The sequence below is a fragment of the Gavialis gangeticus genome, unplaced genomic scaffold (genome assembly GCF_001723915.1).
Source record: "Gavialis gangeticus isolate Ggan-Ray unplaced genomic scaffold, GavGan_comp1, whole genome shotgun sequence".
NCBI classification, from domain to species: Eukaryota; Metazoa; Chordata; order Crocodylia; family Gavialidae; genus Gavialis; species Gavialis gangeticus.
Window position 1 is genome coordinate 14,815,903 of NW_017729028.1, and position 24,093 is coordinate 14,839,995.

General features: G+C 40.0%; 1 protein-coding gene across 1 annotated transcript in view; it reads right to left on the bottom strand.

Moving 5' to 3' along the window:
• The window catches only part of NBAS (neuroblastoma amplified sequence), a 457,208-nt gene that overhangs the window by 112,411 nt on the left and 320,704 nt on the right, over nt 1-24,093 (bottom strand). The window contains exons 43-46 of the mRNA XM_019520763.1: nt 20,471-20,721; nt 14,591-14,925; nt 1,483-1,701; nt 449-651 (exon numbers count right to left, since the gene is read on the bottom strand). Of these exons, the coding sequence (XP_019376308.1) occupies nt 449-651; nt 1,483-1,701; nt 14,591-14,925; nt 20,471-20,721 (1,008 nt within the window). The remainder of the gene's footprint in view (nt 1-448; nt 652-1,482; nt 1,702-14,590; nt 14,926-20,470; nt 20,722-24,093) is intronic.

The following is a 24,093-nucleotide window of genomic DNA, read 5'->3' on the forward strand; positions in this document are numbered from 1 at the left end:
GCGCTGTCTTAGGCCCCTCCCCCACTGCCCGCTGCGAGGCGTGCCTGGACGGAGCTGATGCCGGAGCCCAGCACAGCTGTTTGGAGCCTCCCGGCTGCAGCCGGCCCTGGCTCTGGGGAGCTGCTGCCAGCCAGGAGTCTGGGTTGCTCCCAGCAGGCAGCTAGGATGCTGTAAGCCCTGCTGGGAGCAGCCGGGGCTCTGTCGCTGGCAGCAGCTACCTGGAGATGGGGCTGGCCACAGCGTGCCAAGCAAAATGGCCTCACGTACCACGTTTAGCATGCATGCCAGGGGTTGCTGACCCCTCCAATAAACTTTTCTAATATGTGTTACTGTTTTGGTCCTTACAAAATTCAACCATCCTGGAACAGAAAGAAACAAGTACTTGTGTTAAAAAACAAGACAAAGCCTCGCAAATCTTATTTGACTCAATTGTTGCAGTTTAACTTACCTTAACACACATACAATTTCTTTTACAGCACACTGTACTATGTCCTTGGTAGAGAGTCCCAGATCTCCAACAGCCACTTCTAACAATTTTTGTATCATTTTCAGAGGCTGACCATCTAAACACATAGTTACTGCCTGGTCATGGATTTTTTCTTTCTCTGACCTAGATAAATCATATAATTGGCCGTACTTCTGTAGTATATCCTGTAAACAGACAAATTTTAAACATTACTGGTATTTATGGTTCAGTATCTCACTGTCTAGCATGGCTTAAAATTTCAGTATGAAAATTTCAAAGAGCTTTAAAATCTTAAAAAGAAGTCAACAAAGGCTGTGCTGTAAAATTTTCCGTGCTAAATATGACAGAAACCATTACTGTTTATTGTAATTTTAAAACAAATGTTTTCCTTGTACTCAGGTTTCATTATAAACCTCATGTTGCTCTTTTTAGTGTAGGAACTTTAAAGGAATTCACTAATTTGCAGAAGATGAGAGGCAAACTCAACCCTGACTTGGTTATACAGATTTATAATAAAAAGGCAAATAAATGCATTTTCCTTGCATGTAATGACAAAGCTATTTGAAGGCTACAGCTGTCCAATAAATTAAATGAGGCAATTTTTGGGAGGAGGAGGGGGAATGGAGGGGAGTAGGGATAACACTATAATTAAATAACGCTTATTATTAAATTGCTAATCGCAGGTGCTCCATTGTATTATATGTGCATATAAAGATGAAGCCTTCTGTTTAACTGCTGTATGAACTTTAGACTGATATTTTACCATAGGAATTTCCCTGACTAAGGAACAACTTATCGTTTGCCTTAGATCTTTTTTTTTTGTTACAAAGGATAATGAAATGTGTTCAAGTGTTACACTGAACTTTAAGTTCTGTGAAAGAGAATAGGCACTGTATTAGACTTAGAAAACTCATCAAATCAAAACCCTTGCTACAACTTGAAAGTGAACAGAGACAGAAAGCAAATACATGTTAAAATACACCTGAATGCATTTGTTACAGTTAATTTATCATTACCTGCTCACTGTTTTTCAGGCCAGTGATAAAACTATGACTGAGTGTTTCCAGATGAGCCAGAGACTGCTGCAGATGATTCAGAGCATCCTCATAAGGAAGGAGGATATTTTGAGCGCCTTCCACAGCCTCTTCAAAATTCTTTTTTCTAAGCTTCTCAGTGATCTGTTTGACTGCTTTAATAGCTTTCTTAGTCATGTCTACCCGGGCATCCACTGACAGCTGAAAACGAATTGTACAGTGTTTGATCATTATTAGTATTATTCATACATTATTATTTATATACCATTATTGCCCAGAGGCTTCAACCATGATCATGGCTTCATTACATTAAGCATTGTATAAACACAAAGTAGGAAGCAGCCCTTGCCCCAAAGAGCTAACTAGAACATTAAATGAAACACTAAATGAACAACAGACGTCTTCCCCTGAAAGCTACATTTCAAAAACATCAACGGTTATATGTATCTTCCTCCATTATCCTGAGGAACCAGAAGCAGCAAAAATTAGTCAGAAAATAAGAACAGTGAAACTTTTATAGTGATATTTCATCATCCCATCAAGATGGGAACTGAGAGATGTTTAGGGAACACAGAGAAGATCAACTTTTTATCTGTATGTTTCAAATTGTTTGTTACATTTTTAAGGTAAGCCACTGGTACTCACCATGGATCCTGGTTTTCTGTTTAAAAATCACAAATTCTCTGATTTAAAGGGGTAGCAAAAAAAGCATTTTAGCACAATTAAATGCTACTATATAGGTATCAGTTGAACACGATGTTGTATTGATACATTTACAATTTTAAAGCAATTTGGAAGCCTCCCAGTGCCTCAATTATTATAACAAAATAAATATATTCTATAATAAAATACATTCTAAATACTTAGATATTTAGATTTTTTTTTATTATAGAAATCAGAGCTCCCCCAGCCGCCTTCGTTCACCAGGACACAGGTCCAGCTTTGGCTGTCCTCCCTGCTGCTTTGTGGCATTGAGCAGCCCTGATATGCCACTGCCCCTCCCAAGCCACAGCCCCACAGCGGTGCCCCTCACTCCTGACCTGCAGCCCCTATCCCTGCTGGTGCCCCTCACTCCCAACTCACAGCTCCCCACCCTATTCAATCCTGACGCCCCTCACTCCCAAACCACTGCCCCTCACCCCCAGTGTGTGGGGCAGGGAAGTATGTGTGGGGAGGGGCTCGGTGTGTGGGGCTAAGGGGTGTGGTGCCTGATCATAGGCAATGCCATAGGTGACATGTTGGGGGGACATATGGGGGGCATGTGACCTCCCAGTTTTGTGGGCCCACAGTGGGCATGAGGCTGCAGCCTGGGCCTACAGGTACGGGCAGGACCTGGCACAGGAGGATGCAGAGGGGTGGCAAGAACTGTTGCTACCACTGGGACCCCCATGCCAGCTGTGCTGCCAGCAGCGTGAGGAGTAACAGATGGGGGGGGGGAGCTGCACTGCTCTCACCTCCTTCCACCACCAGCCGCTTGTGCACCGAGCCACGGTTCTACCCCGTTACCATGGCCCAGGAGCTGTTGCTGCTCCCCTCAAGCCATGACTCTCCCCCGGAGGGGAGGTGGAGCGGAGGGCAGTGAAGATGGCCTGAGGGGAGTGGCGACAGCAGGGGAGGTGGCTGGGCCATTATGGCAGGGTAGAGCTGTGGCTCAACATACAAACAGCTGGCAGCTGAAGGAGGTGATGGCAGTGTGCCCAGCCCCCGCCCCCATCCATTACTCATATTGCTGGTGATACAGCTGGCACAGGAAACCCAGCAGCAGTGCCGAAGAGTATCACCAACCCACTCCGCCCTCCTGGGCTGGGTCCCAACTGCTGGGCTGAAGAGGTGACTCCTACCTATGCCAGTAGGGTCAGACTGCAGCCCTGTGCCCATTGTGGGTGCACAAACCTGGGAGGACACATGCCTCCCCCATGCTCCCCTGATGCATATGATTGCCCCCTGCAAACTTACCTGTGGGGAGTTGCCTGGCTGCATGTGGCACTCCCTGCCTGTGCTCACCCTTGACCTGCCCCCCCCCCAAGCCCCAGCCAGCTCCTTGCAGGCTGGAATTCTTTCGCCATGCAAGGTGCAACCCACCATTTCCTACTATAAAGGAGAAAAACATGGGTTTTCTCCTTTAAAGGAGAAAAATTGGTGTTTTTTCCCTGCAGTGAACAAAAACCCAGATCCTTGGTCCTCACCCTGGCAGGCCTGTGGACAGCAATACTCAGTAAGTAATGTTGCTGTGAACATCTTATTTTACTCTCTGTCAGCTTGAAGAAATGCATCTGTAGAAATAAAATTTCCTGGGGCCACAATGTTGAGGGAGTCTAACAACATATTTCTGTAAGATACTGGTTGGAGAACATTGTTTTAGGGTATTTTAATTTGTGTTAGGTCATTGTTTAAATTTGTCTTTAAATGCCTGAAAAATAAGCAAAACTATTGGGAAGTCTACAAAGTTACAGTTTTCAATGACAAGCCAAGTTCACTTTCAACCGATCGCTCTGCCATTTTAACTTTTCATATTCAGCTGATAGGATGATGACGCAGGTTGTGTATACAGAGATACTGATTCTAATAAAAAATGTTCTAAAGCCGTACCTCAGGCTGATATTAGTCCATCTGGTAGAGACAATGATTGCAACTTCTAATATGATTTAAAAAAGCTTTAGGATAAAATAAACGGTAATACTGGATAAGTGAATTTTAAGTTTAACGTATGCTGCTGGCTGCCTGAATCATATAAGGAGCAGTCGTGAACAAGGTCCTCTTGCTTTGAGAGACCTTTAGTCCTAACAATAATAAAAATGTTTCCTTCAGAAGACCTTATATTAAGGTGACCGAGCTATCAGTATAACTAAACTCAAAACAAAGTAAAGAGTTTAAAAACAGTGTTGTCCTCAAGTACATTTAGCAGATTTTTGAAATAAGGAATTCTTCTTTTACTGGAAAGTACTTTAATTCCCAGATTTCCATATAGACAGTTGTACATTCTATAAATAGAATAGCAAAGACATTTTAAAGGAGTGTAATAGTTGTTCTCTCCCATTCTACTACCTATACACTGACATCTATGTGATAGTAACAGATTTCAGGATTTCCCAAGAGACTGATATTTTGTACTCCCCATTGGTACAATCCATAGGAAAGGGAGACAGGCCTGTTCTTATCTGCTTTCCAAAATCACAGCAGAGCTTTTTCAACCTTTGCTTCAAATAGGAAACTGAGGGAAGAAATTCAAATAGGATTTCCAAATAATGTGTTTCAATACTTTTGCATACAAATATCTTATTTAGAGTTTAACTTAAAGGCTCTTACAATACACATGTTGATTTGGATGAAATGGCCATAGCATGCTTAATGCTTAATTTTACAATAATTACACTGTCAGCATGCTTGAGAAAATAAAAAAAAAATACTGGATATAGGACAATCGATAGAGTTAAGGTGCAAAGTTCTGAAACACAGGAGATAGGAAACAAAGCTTGAGCTGTCTACATCTTGAATAGGAAAGTGGTTGACAAGTTGGGTTCTTAGAGAACATTCAAATCTAGGAGCCAGAATAACATAATGTAGCTATGTTTAGCTATATTTCTTTTGGCAAGTAGCAAGATCCACAAAGTTGGTAAACAGACCGCAGACCGATTATGGGAATCTACTGATCTACCACATAAAATGAAAAAGAAAACAAAAGTAGGTCAACAGGGAGGAAGGAACATATCTTGATCCAAACAGTGGACCACAACTCAGAAGGTCTAAGATATGGGTTTAGTACTTTCCTCTGTTACCATTTCCTTATTTTAAAAAAATCATTTAATCTGTGTGCCCCAGGAAAATAATTGCTCTATTCTTACCCTCTTTATATACCCGATTCACTTTATATACCTGCAATGCCTTAGAAAAGAGTTATAGATGTCACTACAACTTGTGCCATTTAATAGGCCTGTGTGAATAGGGAAGTATTCGATTTGGATTCAGCTGATTCAGAGGACAGTGATTCAATTCACAGATTCAGACCACTGTTCCAAATCGATTCAGCCAAATCTGCTTCGGAAGATTCAGCGCTGGTTCTGAGAGATTTGGTAATTCAGCCATAGACTATAATGGGGAATCTTGCCTGCCAAGTTCCAAGGAGATAGGTGCAGGGGTTTCTGGGAAACTGCACCTCAAACTCCTGAAAGCAAAACTCGTGTCACTTGTGTGTGTTAAGGCAGATTTGGATGAAAATAGCAGGGATGGTAGCTTGTAACAGGGGGCCTTCCCGGTGCAGGTTAGATCTCTACTTGCCCACCTGTTTCTGGGGTAACCGCCCTCCCCTCTTTTGCTCAGGCAGAAACAGCTCACAAAAGCAACAGAAAGGCTGCAGACAGAGGCTTACCTGCTATTTCTACATCCTCCCTCAGAGCACTGTGATTGGAAGGGGATTCAGGGAAAGATCACAGTCATTGGCCAGCTACATATGTCAGTCTTGCCCTCCCTGCTCCCCCTCCCTCTTCTCAGTTTCTGCTCCCTTGAAAGACTGCCTTCCAAATTTCCAAATCTTTTCTGAATTGATTTGAAGGCTCTGAGTACACTCGGAGGTTTTCTTTGGTGTCCCAATTCAATTTGAATTTGGTGATTCGGCCTCCGAATCGGGCCAAATATTCTCCAAATCGAATCAGCAACTGCAGCTTTGCACACCCCTACTATTTAAACAGTGAACATTATTCTAGCATAACAAGGAAAAATAAATGTGCATATTTAAGGTGTTCTCTGGTGGTTTTGAGTGGAAACCTAACGGTCCAGTCCAAAAACAGTATTTCTAGGGATATATCTTTTGTCACTTCTAAACCAATGATGGTGGACTCCAAGGAGGGGATAAATGACTCTAGATCAGTGATTCTCAATCTGGGGTGCCACCAGATCCTTTGAAGTGTACCACAAAGTGTGAGGAGATAAGCAGATAAGCTAGGCAAATGTGTGTAGACTCAGGCCTCTCCCACTCTGGACAATCCCCATTTCTTAATTACTGAATTAAAGGATACTTTGAAATTTAAAGACATTTACGAAAAAAAACTTTATCCTTAACTCCCCTTGAGATTGCAAGGAATATAGCTGGTGTGGTCCTGACCTGATCTAAATTCCTGGTCTGATGCTGACCTGATAGCAAAAATATGTACAATTTTGAGTTGTCCCCAGTAGCCAATACAAAATGAGGCAAGATAGTGGTTATGCATACTGGACAGGGCTTTGACCTATCTGTTGCTTTAATTCTTTGAGCTGTTTTTTTTTTAAATCGGTAACTGAGTTCAATTTCATATTTTTAACAGTCACAGTGAAGTATTATAATGTGCTCTTTAAAACACACTGTTCCTCATGTGTGTCTATGAGCATGTAGAACTATTTCATTCACAGGTCCACTAACAGAATGGTTATTTGCCTATGCCAAAGAATTTGGAAGATGAATGCCACTTGATACCTCCAAATAAGATCCTGTAATTCAATTTATAACCTCATGACCAATTGCTAAATCACCACAAAAATGAAACACATCTCTGGCATGATATGTTATCTGAAAAAAAAAAATAATGGCTTCAATTTCTTAAAGATATTTAGAAAAAAAAAGGAACATAGCTATTAGAGCTAACTACAACATATAATTCCTTTCATAAATTGATCCAGCTTCATCTTCAAAGCATACAGAGTTTATTTGCCCTACCTCCCATTACTATATGAAGACTAAGCTTCAGAACTATCCTGGAGAATCTAGACAGCGGAGGAAAATTTATCTATGGCAGTAAGCAGGAACTTCACAGACAAAACTGATCTTACAACTGACTAAATGGCAGGCCGTAAAGGGACATTTTAGAGCAGCAGATGCAAAATTGTGACCTCCTTTTCTAGATCCTTATGACCTATTAACAGTCCTCAAATAACAAGCTATTTGTATGATGAAGCTGTGTCACGAGCAATGCATTATTCCAGTCTGCACTGGGTTCCAGTAGATTTCTGGGTACAATTTAGGGTGCTAGTTTGTCCTAACAGGACCATATGTACCAAAAGGACCACCTTCTCCCTTACATTCTATCCCAATTGCTACAGTCAGGCAACAGTAACTTTCTGGCAACACTGGGGTGCCACACTTAAATGGAGAAAACTGGTGGGGGCCCATTCTTAACAGTAACTTCTTAGCTCTTGAATGCCCTCTCTCTAGTGGTCTATCAGAGCTTGGCCTGGTGCTTTGTTTAGGGAGTTTGTTCTATTACATACTGTTTTACTTTAATATTTTTTATCTGTCTTTAGAATGTATCTGTGTATCTGGTTTTTACTGTAAGCCACCCTAAGCCTCTTTAGGACTCAAATAAATAAAAGCATGAAAGCCATTAACCAAAGACCATAATTTTTCTTCCTTGTATAGTGTAAGTTATAAAGTTCTAGCATATTTTTAATCCAAGATTATATTCTGATACATCTATCCTGTACCTAGAGTTATCTAATTAGATAACAAGAATAAGGTTAAATTTCCAAAACTCAAACTAGTGGCAAAAAAGGAAGGAAACTAATATCCGAAGGAAAGAAAGAGAGCGACTGATCATGAATACGGGTGAGAATAAAATGTCTAGATTAAAATTTTGCTTGTACATTGAAGCAATATTATGATAGCGATATTATAATGGGCACTTTACTTTAAATTTGGTGCATTCCTGTGCCAAGCCCTGCATATACCTAGAAAAGGCAGCACATTATTTCATTCCAGCTAGCCTGACATCTGCAAAGATCGGGCGCTTTAGTAAGAGGCTTTTTTGGCACTTTTATCTAAAGGCTGATTGAACCAGCTTTAGCTAAAAGCACCAGAAAGCCTAGCTTAAGCACCTGATCTTTAAAGATGTTGCAGAGCTGGGCTGAAGTAACACACTGCTTTGATGATGTTATCACAGTAGCTGTCAACCATTTCAGACTAGAGACACCCCTTGAAAAATGTCAAATTTTAGCTTTTACTTTTAAAAGAACAATTCTTCTATTGTAACAAACTCAAAGACCACAACAGGTCAGAATGTTTTTAGGACTATGGATATCTATGTGAAAAATCTAGGTTTATCTTGTGAATTATGCTGTAGGCCCTAACAGCACTAGTACTGTGTAGCACCCCAGAGTACCTGTAAAAAAATCTCAAGGCACTGCAGGGTGCCATGGCATCTTGGTAGAGTAACACCATGTTATCTCCTCAGCAGGAGTCAACTTTGCAGGCAACAAGGTCAAATGTATATTGTAAAGCTACCTTTGAACAACAGGACAGATGTTCCCATATGATGTGACAAGTTGGGGAGACAATGGAGGTGCTTAAAAGAAGCATGAGACAGAGCCATTTACCAAGAGATGATATCTGAAGTTGCATTTTGAGTGCAAATGGTCTGGCAGTTCTGGTGGGAAGTCTCTCTTTTTCCGAGGACTGGATACATTCAGACCCACCTAATCATGTGACTTGTGTGTCACTTTTCTATACTGAAGTTGCAGCTTTCTCCTAGTAATTAACACTCTGTGCCTGTCTTCATTTGTTTTATGTCCTTGGTAATGAAAATGCAGTCAAGTAAAAGACAATTATTTTCAGGGGCTTTTTTGACTGTGTTTGTATTTTGTTTTTCACCAGAGTACTATTTATCCACAAAGATCAGGGCAATGACCTATGAGATCTGAAACAGATGGTTCTTTAAAGATGCAACATACTAGCAAGGCATAACCAATGAAACAAAAGACTATGTTATCAAGAAAATAATGAAGAAAAACCCCAACAAATTAACTAAAGAGCTTCTTGCAGATTGTCAAGATGGATAAACAGGAAACTATCAAGATGACTGAAAATTTTGATAAGATCATTACTATAATTAAGTCTATAAAATGAGCAATACTTAAAAGCACAATACATCTGCCAGGAGAAAAGGCTACAGGCTCCAACCACATGCATGAATAGAAGCAACAATTCTGTAGAGCAATTTTAAAACTTGAAACAGGAAAATTGTGTTATAATGAATTATAAGACCAGCTGATGCACAGTGCTCTTTACCATTCTCTCTAGATAGGCCCAGTATTATATTATTACTTAATATTTTTATTCTGGTAATTCCCATACACTTCAAAGCAAGGTGGTTCATACTGTGCCAAATACTGTACAAATGCCAAATAAATTATAGTATATCCCAAAACAATTATGGAACACATAGGTTGGCAGAAAGAATTCAGTTAGAAAAATGTGATTATTTTATTGTTAATAATGGGGAGCCACAATCTGATAATGAAAGTGGGGAGAAAAAAAAGTCACCTCTGGGGATGGGGTCTTTTTAACTCTTAAAGGAGAACAATGCAAAACCGTATATAATGAAGAGAAAAAGGAAACCTCACGATTATGAGTGAAAATCAGAAGTTAGGGAGCTGTTGAAAAATGATCAGGAAAGTGAAAATCTGTGTGAGAATAAGTCCAGGTAAAATATAAAATAATGAGTTAACGTATTCATTATAAAACCAATTCTAACTATGGTACTAGCCCTAGATGAAAAAAAGAACTACCAACAATAAAACAAAAAAGAAAAATGTCTGTTCTGTGATGGGAGGAGGCCAAAGAATGCAGTTACATCACTAGATGATGATCATTCAATTCCTATACCATTAGCAATGCAGAAAGATAGTAAAGAACAACCACTAATGCTGGAATTTTTTTAATGAACAATTCTGGATGAAATGCACCAAAGAATTTTTGAGATGGTCAAGAAATTCTAAGAATTATCGAAAGTCAGCATTAACAGTCTAGGAAAAACTGGAAACATGCCATAGCACTGCAAGAAAGCTAAAGTTGTGTCAATATTTTAAAAGAGAATCCAAAATGATTCATCTTATTGTCACTTATTGTCAAGCTTAACACTGGCAGGCAAAAAAAAAAAAAAGGATTGTGGATATAAGATTCTCTTGAAGGGGTTTATTATTAATAAGAATTAATATGGATATCGGGCAAATAAATCCTGACAAACTAATTATTTTTCTAATGAGATTACCAATGTGGTTGATGAAAGTAGTAACATTCATTTAGTAAACTTCTTTAAGTCATTTAACCTACTTTATAGGTTTCTGATTGAGGAATTAAATTATACACTGTTAGCATGAAATGCATTAAAAAAATTAATCTGGACAAGCAATGGATCTCAAAAAATATTAGTAATTGTATAAGTCACTGTTCAAATGCATGTTTGTAGTACAGTCTTAAGCATCAGGTCTTCGCCCTTTGCTATTTAAGATTTTTATCAAGGCCCTGAAACAACACAATAATTACTGATAACAGTTGCAGAGGACACAAAGACTGATAAATAGGATGGGAGGGCTGATAAATAACATATCACTGATAGGGAGTAATCTGGATCACTTGGTAAGGTAGGAACAGGTAAACATACATGCTATAATAAGGCAAAAAGTAAAAAGATATCCATCTTTTGGTTTGGAACAAATACTGTAAGCCATATTAAACTCAATAGGGACTTTAATCCACTAAGTAGAGACTTCCAAAGGATCTTAGGGCTATAATGAATAATCAGCTGAACAGAAACTCCTAATGCAAACTGTTGCCAGAAGTGCTAATATTATCTTCAATGTACAAACAGGGAGGTAGGGAGCTAATACTTCCATTATATTTGGGGCTGAAGGAATCTATAATGGAGTAACATGTCCAGTTAGAGGTCTGTAATTCAAGAAAGATACTAATAATTTGAAGAGGTCAGAGAAGATCCATGAGGATGGCTAAACAATTGTAAAATACACTCCCTATATAGCAAGACACTCTAGAAGTTAAATCTTAAGAACTTAAAAATCTACTTGTTTTCATTCTATAAACACTGATATGACAAAGTGTATAGAATGAAACTACAATGGCTGGAAGCTGATAGGTAAATTCACACTTCAATAAAGAACAATTTTTTAACATTAGATGATTAATCAATGGAGTAGTATTACATTCACTGGGGATTTTTGTAGGAGTTCTGGTTATGCTAAACTGTGGTTAAGCTAATACTACAAAAAGGAACTTGGGAAGAATAGGCATATCTGACTGCTGAATGACCTGAAAAGAAATGTAAAAAATGAAAACACACTAATGAAGAAAGCAGCTAATGCAAAAAAGGGAGCATTAGGAGTAAAGAAAAAAAGAATAATGAAGACAGATGCCAAGATAAGAGAAGAACTGAAGATGCCAGGTGTTTGGCTTGGCAAAAGAACAAATTAAAATGAACATCTTGGCAAACAGATGGATAAACACTGGCGTGGAATTTGGGTATTTCAGGTATAAATATAGGTGCCACAAGGATTGTTTCTTTGTAGTGACCTAGGGGAACATAACTGATACGTGCTGTAGCTAGCATTATCCTGTGCAGTTTTACTGAGTTGGGTTTACTGCTAGATAGTACACTTGCCTGCATGTTTAAATGACAATAAACCTCCCTGACTTTTCATGGCTGAACATGAATTTGAGTCACTGTCTGTGCTGTACCTAGACTCCGCAAGGCCACTTGCTAGTGCTGGCCTCCTGGAGTGCACATATCCCCAGCGGCTTAAACACCAAGAACGACAGCAAGCAGGAGGCAACCCAAAAACCGCACACCTCAGAACAATTTTAAAATCTAAAGTGGTAGTTTTTGAAAAAAGAGATTATACTATAACTTTCTATTTGCCATATTTTCTTGCATATATCATGCCCCCAAATATGATAAGCACCTTGATCACATTCATGGATGACACTAGGATGTGGGGAGAGGTGGGCATGATAGAAGGGAGGGACAGGCTCATCTGTTTTTTTTCTCCCTTTGATCTTCACCCTATTTCAGTTTCCATCCAGAAACAATTTTGAAAAAAAACACCTAGAAACAGGAGAAAAGTGATGAACTGTATTTTTGTTTCAAGGCTATGAAATCAGAGAACTGATGTGAATGGGATGTAAGAGACTATTATGTGACTAACAGTGTTCTAAATTTGATATGATTTGATGTGAGGGGTGGACAGGGAAGTTATCAACTGTTCTAAAATTCTACAGAATCTAAAGTTGCCTGATCTGAAGTGTGAACCATTTTAATATTGATAAGATCAAAGCAAGGGGAAGAAACAGAATTCAAATGACAAATACACATTTTCAGAAACTATAACTGAATTTTTCAAAAAATGCTTCCACTAGTAAGCTACTTTATAGATGCCATTGCAGGACAGGACCGAATTGGTACACCTATATACATGCTTGAAAGTCGCTTTCGTCTAACTGCCACAAATTTTAATTCCAAATCCAACAAAAGCAATAAATTAGCTGGCTGGTAATGTACAGGGAAACTTCTACTTGAGAAGCAGGCCTAACAACAGCATCGAGGGTTGTGTCCAGAGGAGCACAGTCATGTGGTACTCAAAATCTCTGCCCAGTCCTATTCAACATGTTTATTAACAATTTGGATGCCGGCATAGACAGCTTCTTGAGCAAGTTTGTAGACGGCACAAAACTGGGAAGGATTGTGAACACGTTGGAAGATGTGAGCACGATTTAAAAGGATCCCAACAGATTGGAAAACTGGGCTAGAGTTAACCGGGTGAAGTTTGAAGTGGACAAATGCAAGGTGCTACATCTCAGGAGAAATAATAAAAACAAATACAAATGGGAGACACCTGACTGGGTGGCAGCTCTATGAAAAAGGACTTGGGAGCTTTGGTAGATCACAGGCTCAATATAACCCTGCAGTGAGATGCAACTACATAAAAAGTAAATGTGGTTTTGGGCTGCATCCTAGAAGCATTAGGTGTAAAACATGGGAGGTGATAGTGCTTCTACTTGGTGCTGGTTAGGCCTCACCTGGAATATTGTGTGCAGTTCTAGGCTCCACATTTGAAAAAAGGATGTGGAGAAATTAGAGAGGGTCCAGAGTTGGGTGACAAAGAAGATCAAGGATTGGAAGATAAATGATATGAGGTGAGGCTGAAGAAGCTAGGCATATTCAACTTGCAGAAAAGGTGCTTAAGAGGGGACATGACAGCAGTCTTCAAATACTTGAAGGGCTGCCATAAAGAAGAGGGAAAACACCTTTTTCTCTTGCTGCAGAGAGGAGAATGCAGATTAATGGCTTGAAGTGGCAGCAAAATAAATTTAGATTGGATATCTGGAAAAAACTTCTTCACTGTTAAAACAGTGAGGCAGTGGAACAGACTGTCTAGGAAAGCTGTGGACTCTATCACTGGAGGTATTCAAGAAGAGGTTGGACAGCCACTGCTCAGGGATGATCTAGATGTAGCTATGCCTATTGTCTACCATGGGTATTTCCACTATTCTGGGCTTTGCTGGTTGCTCCTGCCTCCCTCCCCAACCCTTTTTCTGCTTTATGTTTTGAAGCCTTGGGGGCATTGGGCGTTGGCTACAGCTAAGGCTGGAGACTTCAACTGGGGTGTGCCTGCTAGGAGCAAAGCTGGAGATTCCTGGCTAAGGGTCTTTCTGCCCCTCCACTCGAGGTCAGACCAATCACCATATTTGGGGTCAAGAAGGAATTTTCCCTTTGGTCAGATTGGTTTAGGCTATGGGTTTTTTTTTTACCTTCCTCTGTAGTAGGGGGTATAGCCCTCCTCTCTTGACAACCTAAGCCCAGCCACCAAGTCAAATAAGTGGAATCTGACTATCAGCAGCTAGGATTCCTTTATGACCCAAGAAATGCTGATCATTCCCTTTAGGATGGGAAGGTATGTAGTGAATGGAAGCCCAGAGCAAAATGAGTTTTAGGATTCAGACCAGTGAATGCTATTTCCTCTGTTTTTTCAGTAGACCTAACTCATGGAGGTTTTGATGAGCATGGAGGATCAAAACAGAGGTTTTCATATGGAGGTTCAAACTATCAGCACTTTAAGTTGGTATAAAATATAAATCTTCTCTCCATAGTAGTAAATCTCAAAGCAGCAAGCAGGTTTTGTGTTCCTCTATTTTTTCCTTTAAATACAACTTGTTAATTTAACATTTACTTTGAAAACTTCAATAAAACAAAGGGCATGAGAACAATTTATGGAAATTCCATATAACATCTTATCTAACATCTTACACTTTTCATTCTTGCATAAATGTTATATTTACCTTGGTGACAGCCTTTGAAGAAAAAGTAATTTCATCAATTAAAGCAACCATATCTGCTGAGTTGAGTCTGTCAAAGTACTTTGAACATATGTCATATGCATGCAACCACTCAGGTACTGTTTCTGGTGTTTTTTTAATGAGGTGGCAATCACCATTCCAGAAGAGATTTTGTAACCAGGTGGCATATACAGAGCTTGGCGAAAGCATGCTACCATCTTTTTGGGGAATTTTGGGAGCAAGTTTAGAAATGGATAAGATGTTTTGGCTTGTAAGGATAGGCTCCAATGCTCCCAAAGGATCTGAATTTTCATCTGTTAGCTTTTTGTAATCAAGACCTATTGGCAGGAAGAAGAAAAAAAAGTTATTAAAAATCACATTTATTTAACAATGGGGAGAATAACTGACATTTACTGTGGAAGACAAAAATGACTGAAAGAGCATCAAACAGAAGTAACAGCTCCATCTCATTTCTAGGCAGGATTCATTTCAAATTAGTATTGACGAATATTGACAGAATAGGATGGAGAAAGGGCTGATGCTGCCTGTATAACCTGATACAAAATTTCACCTCAGTGAGGACAGTCTTAAATTTTCACTGGCACTAAAATACTTACTTTTAAAATGTACATATTCATATGCGGTACAGAAAAACTTCCACAGTGTATATACACATTCATTTATGGCAACAAATACAACTTCATTTCTATATTATAAAACGTAAACCTCCCCCTTTTTCAGGCTCTTTTACGGTAGGAAAAATGTGTTTTCTCACTATGAGACAACTCACGTGTCAGTTCTTTCATTGTTATAAAACCCCTAATCTTAGCACAAAATAAACAAAGCAAGATCAACCGCAGGTAGGTGACATACAATACCAACCCATCAACCAGCTACCTGAAGGTAATATCACAACAGCCTTAAGATATGATTTTACAGCCAGGTAATTATTATGAATTATTTACCTCACTGGGAAAACTTACCTTTGTGTCAATGAAGACAAAGCTTAATGAATATGAAGGAAATAAAACCTCCCCCCAAACCCTTCTCTCCCTCACTATAGCATCTGCAGTACAAGATGTCTTATCTTATTCCTACCCAGAGGTGTACCAAGGATTTTTTGTGCTCTCAGCAGCAGTGGCAGCCACCAACCTTGCACCCCCTTTATGTCAGCACCTGGGACTAGTGCCCGACTCACCCACACCTAGCTATGCTACTGTCTCTACTGTTCTAAATATACTTATTCACCTCCTTCACATATACTGCCTTTACTTAGACCCTGATCCTGGGAAGCCTTATATGCATGGTTATAAGCCTTCAGTAGTCTCAAAGAGCTCAATAAGTCCTAGATTGTAAATTTCTAAGAACAAGGAATTTTTCTTCTTTCTGTAAAGCATTATACATATTTGTTATTGTAGACATAATAATACTAGTAGGCTGTAAAATGGAACAAAACCCCATCACCAGAACATTATGGCCAGAGACTCAAATAGAGAATATCCAGAAAAACATAAAGACTGCTTTTATAACAGTATTCCAGCCATCATATCTGGTTTGTATAACACACTGGCAACAATCAATAGTTTATATACAAGAAAACAGGTTAGAAAATACTATTTACAAAACGGTAAAGTTAAAATGACTGGAACAACTTCAATTTTTGCAGGTTTCTGACCTTTGAGAGCTTGACATTTCAAAACTAATGTTAAAATAAGGCTTGACTTTGCATTTCATTTCCCAATTTAAACACATACACACCTATACTTAAAAAAGATTCCAACTCTAGAATGGTTACATTTCCCACCAAGGGCCAATATGATGACAGAAATGGCTTACTTTACAAGTCTCATACGTATCTGGAAATCAAGTACAATTGACTACTTTTAGGCCCAATTATGCAAAGCATTTCATACTTTTTTTACTATGAATCAACTGTTTTTATGTTTACATAATTGCAAAGGCAAGAAAAAAATGTTCAAACTTTTCAAAAAATCAATTTTGATTTGATTAAAAACATTAAATATTTTTTCTGGAAAAAAGGTTATAAACATTAGGGCTAAGTACAGGCAGTCAAAAAGACTGAGGCTGAATCAGTTTAGAATTTGCAGGTTAGTCTAAACTGCATAGATTGGATCGATAAGCAAGTGAACAGACATTCACTTTTGAATCCGGAAATGCAGCCACATGCCTACAGTTGTTCAGGCCATAAGTTGGGGGATGCTAGAGCACATCTCCCTGCTCCACTGGAGCACACAGCTTGGGCCAAGACTAGCCCACCCACACTGTGGGTGGAAGGGGGAGGGAGGGCTTGCAGGGGAAATGCAAACCCCTCCCCCTGGGGGGCTGTGAGTTAACCTGAACCGGGAAGGGATCTGGGACAGAAGTTCCATAAAATGATTTATCCTAAAACAGTTAAGTCTCATACTACATTCATCCAGGTTTATTTTAAACCAGTTTCAGCCACTTAGAAAGCAGTTTCTGTGCACTGAACTTCTGTTGTGTCACATATTTGAACCAGTTTCCAATCACTTCTACTGATTTATGTGTAATTTCTGTCTATAGCCTAGGAGTGGACAATGCCTCAGCTGCAAGTAGTATTTCTAAATTAAATGCTCCAGTATATATGGATCATTGTAAATAGACCCCAACTACCTAAAATGTTACTACAGGTACTAAATTAAATGCATAGTAACATGCACTACTGTTCAGCAGTGCTGCCGCATGAATTTTAGGTAACGCTGATGTAAGTAGACAAATTCTACTGCACATTAGCACTGTTTTTGCCTTCCATGCTAATGTACAGCAGAATTAGGCTACTGAGCGTGTGGCATCTCATGTAGACACGCCCTAAGTCATCTTCAGGACACTCTTAAGAAATTAAATGGAGAGATATTACTCCCCTTTTTTCCGGTGGGGAACTAAGGGAGAGTGAAATTAGAAACAAAGTTTCAACTATTATGGACGTCTACTCTGTGAGCTGTAGGACTTGATGCTTCAAACTAACATACAAAGCACTACTCCCAACATACTAACATATACAAAGCTACCATAACTACTAACTTATACAAAGCTACCATTTTCTTTGTCTGCAACTGTAAAGGCTCGGCATTCCTGCAAATCAACCCCCAGTACAGGGGTGAGCAAAATGGTGGATCCAGCTGGCAGCTGTCCTCCCTTTCCTAGCAGTCCCTGCCCGTGTCCCTGCAACCAGTTTGCATGGAGACTGCAGGAGCAGCACCATTGTGACATTGTGGAGCCAGGGTTTCCATGGAGACCAGACCCAGCAGTGCTGGCAGGGTGCCCAGCTGATCAGGGAGCTGCTCTGGGGCCAGGGCTGGGATCTTACAGTGGTGACAATATGGTCTGAAGCCAGGGCAGAGCCATGATCTGCTGCCTGCAAGCCCCCGCCCAAAGCATGTGGGTAGTGGATCAGAGCTGTGCCCCTAGACCATACTGTGACTACAAGATCCCAGCTGCAGAGCAGCTCCCTGACCAGTTACACTCCCCACCAGTGCTGCTGGACTCAGTCTCCTACTAATATAGACCAGTAAGCTGTTAGCCTTCTTAGTAGCAAGGAAACACTGCTGCCTCATAGCCATCTTCTTGTCCAGTCTAACCCCCAGGTCTTTTTCTGCAAAGCTGCTGCTTCGCTAGTCAGTCTCCAAGCCATAGTGCTACATGGGATTCTTCTGCCTTAAGTGCAGGGCTTTGTGCTTGTGTTTATTGAACCTCATGAGATTTCTTTTGCCTATTCCTCCAATGAGTCTAGGTCGCTCTGAATCCTAGCCCTACCCTCCAGTGTATCTACTATACCTTCCAGCTTACTGCCATTTGTGAACTTGCTAAGGGTGCACTCCATCCCATCTTCCAGATTGTTAATGAAGATATTGAACAAAACCAGTCCCAGGACTGACCCCTGGGGCACTCCACTTAATACTGGCTGCCAGCTAGACATTAAGTCACTGATTACAACCCATTAAGCCCAACAATTCAGCCAGCTATGCAGCTTTCTATCCACCTTACAGTCCCGTCATCCAACCCACACTTCCTCAGCTTGCTTGCAAGAATGCTGTCAGAGGTGGTATCAAACACCTTGCTAAAGTCTAGGTACATTATGTCCACAGCTTCCCCTACATCCAGAGCCAATTATCTCACCACAGAAGGCAATCAGGCTGATCAGGCTTGATTTGTCTTTGGTGAATCCATGCCGACTGTTTCTAATCATCTCCTCCTCCAAGTGCTTAGACATTGATTCTTTGAGGACCTGCTCCATGATTTTTCTGGGGACTGAAGGTGAGGCTGACTGGTTTGTAGTTCTCTGGATCTTTCTTCTTCCCTTTCTTAAAGATGGGCACTATATTTGCCATTTTCCAGTCATCTGGGACCTCCCCCAATCACCACGAGTTTTCAAAAATACACATAACAACAGGTAGCAGGCTAGGCAAAGCAGCCTGGCAGCTCCAAACCAGGCTGTTTAATCCCTGTGGCCCCCAGTCAGCTGCAGTGTTTGGAACTTTGGGTTGCGATTAGTCCCAAAATGAAGTAAAACACCTTTCTCGGGAACAGAACTGGATTCTAACTCCTTGAGTCAGGCCTACAGAGATGACGGAAAGTGAGAAACTGAAAGGTTGGGTCTCAAGGTGGAAAGGAGAATTGGGTTCCCTCTTTGTTCTAGAAACCAAGCCTAGGAGGGCTTCAGGGGACTCAGAGCCCAACAAGGTTACAGAGGTCCAGAGGAAGCACCCCATGGAGGGCACTCTCAAGGCATCCAAAAAAGGAAACACCTGGGAAAAGTCTAGCTTTAGTAACTTAACCTAGCACCCCATGGGAACTCTGGCAAAGGCAGGGATAATTTTCAGTTCTACAATAATCTATTTCTTTTAACTCTGAAAACTAACTCTTCCTTTTTACAATCCTTGACTCATTAAAACATACTTTTCAACTCCGCAACAAATGTTTAAGTGTACAATAGGCATCAAAATCCTATATTACAGAGTGATCAGGTCCTTTTTGTGCACAAAACATTCCCCCCGCCAGCTTCATTCTCTGAAACACCCAAAAAATTTCAGTTGAAAATTTCCAATTCAGCCAGAGGAACGTATGTATTATTACAGACCAAAGAGTTTGTTTAGCCAAGTTACAAGCAACTGAAACTAGAAACTTACAATGAGAAGTTGTAAGCAATCTTTATAATAGTCAGCATTACAAGGCTGAGTTATAATTACATTAAAAATTGTTAGAAAGGGGAAATCAGTTACAATTTTATCTTTTTCTGTAGAAGCAAAAACTAATTTCAAGTACAAAACATTTTTAAACATCCATTAAGCATATATTATCTTGAAAAAGTATGCACCATTATGATATGTTATGTAATTACAAGTTTGCAAGGTATACCAATAAACAGAATACACTGTATAGTTTTGAAAGAAAAAAAATACACTATATTTGGTTCTGTCTTTAGTATGGTATTCTAGTAGGGTGTTTTGTTTATTTGTTTTAAAGAATCTATAACCAGTATTTCTGCAAAAAAGGAGAAATAAGCTTTAATTATGCAAACATTTAATTTTTGTCTTTTTACAACTTAAAAAATTTAGCATATACTAGACTAGAAATATGAAACTATTGCTCGTAAATATTTTCATTAAGACATTTCATCTTAGCTTGCTGATAAAGACTAATCTAACCTTCCAATAAATTCAAAATAAGGTTAATTTTCCCATAAGGCATAAGACACTTATGAGGTCCCCGTGTCCATCAGATATGCTCATAACAGGATACCTAACAATTGTAAACTACAGAACGTGCCCCTGCTGATGGTTATAACACTGAAAAAAATTGGAAAGTAAATAAGATATAAAGCATAAAGCCAAAAAATTCTCTTACCTGGTGCAACTACCTTGAATTTTTTCAGAAGCCGTATGTGCGTTTCAGGTTTAATAGCATGCTTTACAAATTCAGAACAACCACAGTTTTCAAGCAGAGTAAAGTAATAGAGCAACCGCTGGTGATCTATGCCTTCAACACCTGGGTAAACGTATTTGGCCATATGTTCAAATAAGGCTTCAGGACTTGTTTTCAAAGTCTCAAAGAGACTAAGACCTTGTGCTCTCTCTTCTATCTCTGTTGTAGACAGGCTGTGTTTAAAAGAGAATGTCAAATATTAAAGGCTGGATGCTTACTAGCCCTCTAATACACATGACATTTATGCCATGATTAGCGTGTTACTTGTGCACCCAAATTAAGGCACCATAAAATGGAAAACCAGCAACAAAAATGTTCTACCTACAAAAATGTTAGTAAACAGTTTGTTTACATGAAGTGTAGAACATTTTTATGGCTGGTTGTATAATTCCTTAAACTGAACATGTGGCAATTCCAGCCCCAGGGCTGACACTGTGCTGACTGCCAACTCCAGCCCTGGGACTGCACTGGGGCTTAAACTAGTCTCGGTGTAGTCTGGCGGATTACCCAACTACCATCTGATTGTTGGCTCTGGATCTGGACCTACCACATGTTCAATTTAAGGTGCCATACACTGGGGATCAGATCCCACAGAACCTTTAAATGAACATGTGCCAGGGGTCTTAAGGTAAAAAATGCTTCTTGCATTTATATGTATGGGAGGCAATACCATTTTTTCCATCCACCCCTACATAGAAACGTTCAATTTTGTAAGAATTCTGTAAGAGTGAATAGTGAATATTATTTCCTGTACTTAAGTATACCGAGTAAAAAAAAATGGTCTCAAACATTTAAGAAATCCTTTGATACTTCCCATTCCCTCAAAAAGGACTATTAAAAAATGCTTTTTAAACATTGATTTTGAGTATAGGCCGTCATATTAGTCGCACCAGAAATCCTCAGACTTCTGCCTTCTAGGAGTGGATTTATTCCACTGACATAAGTGAAGGTATAAATTAGATTTAAGTCATCGCTTGCATGATAATTAACTCTTTTAATGGATTTCTTATTCTCTTGCGGAAAAGTAGATCATCACTGAACAAATCTGTAGGTTTTTTTAATTTTTACAATTGTTAGAAAATTAAGCTTCTACAATTTAAGAACTTTTTAACAGCTTCTCATATTATGAGGTGCTATTTTTAAACAGCAAAAGCATTTATTATCTGTAACGTAAATGAATTACTGAAAGGCAATGCTAAAATGTTTTCCAAGAGATTAACTATCTTCTTATCACCCATAGTAGACCACAGGTTTGAGGATTACTGATGGACTGACTGAGCAAACTCAGAGCAGTACAGTCCAACTCTACATATAATCACTTAAAGCCCTTAATAAGCATAATATTACAGATTAAAACTGATTTTATTAATAACAGTTGCCCATTTTTACATTTTAAAATGGAATTCTTTTTTGTATACTGTCTCTGTAGAAACAGTATGAAGGAAAATATCAGATGATTTTCCTTTTATAGGCACTACAAAAATAATCTTTCAGCAGGAAAATGAGGCCATAAATTTATTGTAATAATAGTTTCTACATTTGGTACATACCTGACAATAGTGATAAAAATGTTTATAGCAGTATTATCCACTTTGTTCCTACAAAGCTGTGCTAACTCTACAGTGCTGGGGGTGGGGGGATTACTTTTGACAAGAAAGTGAGCCATTACTTATGAAGAAGAGTTAGTCTCTTTATAAAGTGTTCTATATATAAAGTTTATAGTCATTTTCCTGACAACAGCCACAGTAGTCTGTTTGCACAGTTGGGCCCACAATGAAACTTGCTTAAATCTGCAGTTTGTTTAAATATCTTGTCAAGACAGATATGTGAATAAGTTCACTGACATGATAAATATTAAAACCTTCTTGCTCCTTAAATTATAATGTGCCTACACATTTTATAGATTTGTGTAATCAAGCCCCCTTTTCAGTAGCTACTATAGAAAGGAGAAGTTTTCTTTCCCTTTAGAACTTCAAAGGTAATTTTAATGTAGGTAATCACCACAAAGTCTAATTAAAAGCACAGCAGAACGCCATATGATTATTTGCCATCAATTAATCAAAAGAACAATTACTAGAGTAGCATGTGTAAAGTATGTGAGCATTTTAAGATTCGGTCCAGGAACTGGCTTATACAAATAGTGCATGTTGGAGTACGTCTTAGAATAAACTTGCCTTCTTTTCAACATTAACAAACAATACTATATGCATTATTAATACCATAATCCCCAAATTGAAATATACTGCAATAGCCACATGCTGTCAATCATCCTTAAAATGAGATTATGGTACAACAATAGCTTGTTCTTGGGTGTCTTATGGTATTATACATCAAATTAAGATAAATTGTTGCATTTCATTTGGAAAAAGGACCTTATTTTATATTTTGCTGACTGTAGCCTCCTATGAATTCTAATTCGCAGATGACAGAATGAAGAAAATGGTAGAAGCTGCAGCAAAAAACTTTTAAATTCTGGCCCCAGTGAAGCTGCTGGGGGTCTCTTCATTCACCTTAGTAGATCTACATTTTCATCCTGAGGATCATATCAAATTCCACCTGCTGGGTACCTAACTGAAATATATTGATGATCCTACTTCTCCCTTATCAAAAAAGATTTTTAAAACCTCCCATGTTTTGTGACTTACTCTTAAAACTAAGATGAGGGCATATTAGAAAAATGGATGTGCTAATGTTTTCCAGTAGAGGTGCACCATACATCAGTTCGATATTGGATCGGTACCAATATAAAGAAAATTTGCTGTATTGGATATTGGCCCAATGGGGCCAATAATTTGGCCGATAAATGTCCGTGCTGCATGCAGCCGCAGCATAGGATGAAGCAAAGCCGGCAGCATGGAGAGCTGCCTCCAGCTGGTAAGTCAGAAGAGGAGGGGGGAGGGGAGGGGCGTTGGGGGGTAGATCAATGCTCCTGCAGTGAGGGAGGGAGGGGGCACTGCCTATGGAAGGCAGGAGCACAGGATGGAGGCGCAGCTTGCAGAGGGAGGCAGCTCCCACTGCTGCTTGCACCCTGGAAGGGAGGGAGCGGGTGTGCCCCTGGATCTGCACAGGGTGGGCTAGAGCCAGCGCAGTGCAGGGCCCTTCTCAATAGGGGTGGGCTTGAGAGCAGGTGCCACTGGGAGGGGCTGCAGTCACCCCAAATTTTGCTGTAGCTCTGCTCCCAGACGTGCGCTACCAGGCACAACCCAGCTCCATGTCCCACCTCCACCCACACGCTGGAAAGAGCCAAGACTGTGCCAGGTGGCTGGCAGCAGCGCAGCGCTGGGAGCGGAGCTGCAGTGAAATGTGGGGTGGCTGTGGCCCCCTTCCCAGCACCCACTCTGAGCTCACCACTGCCAAGAAGAGCCCCACGCAGTGCCAGCTCCAGCTCCAGCTCGCTCACCTGCCCAGTGTAGATCTGGGGGTCACACCCCCCACCCACGCTCTCCAGGTGCAAGCAGTGGCAGGAGTTGCCCCCCACAGAAGCTGTGCCTCCATCCCATGCCCCCGCCCCCTGGGCAGTACTCTCTCACCGCAGGTGGCATTGA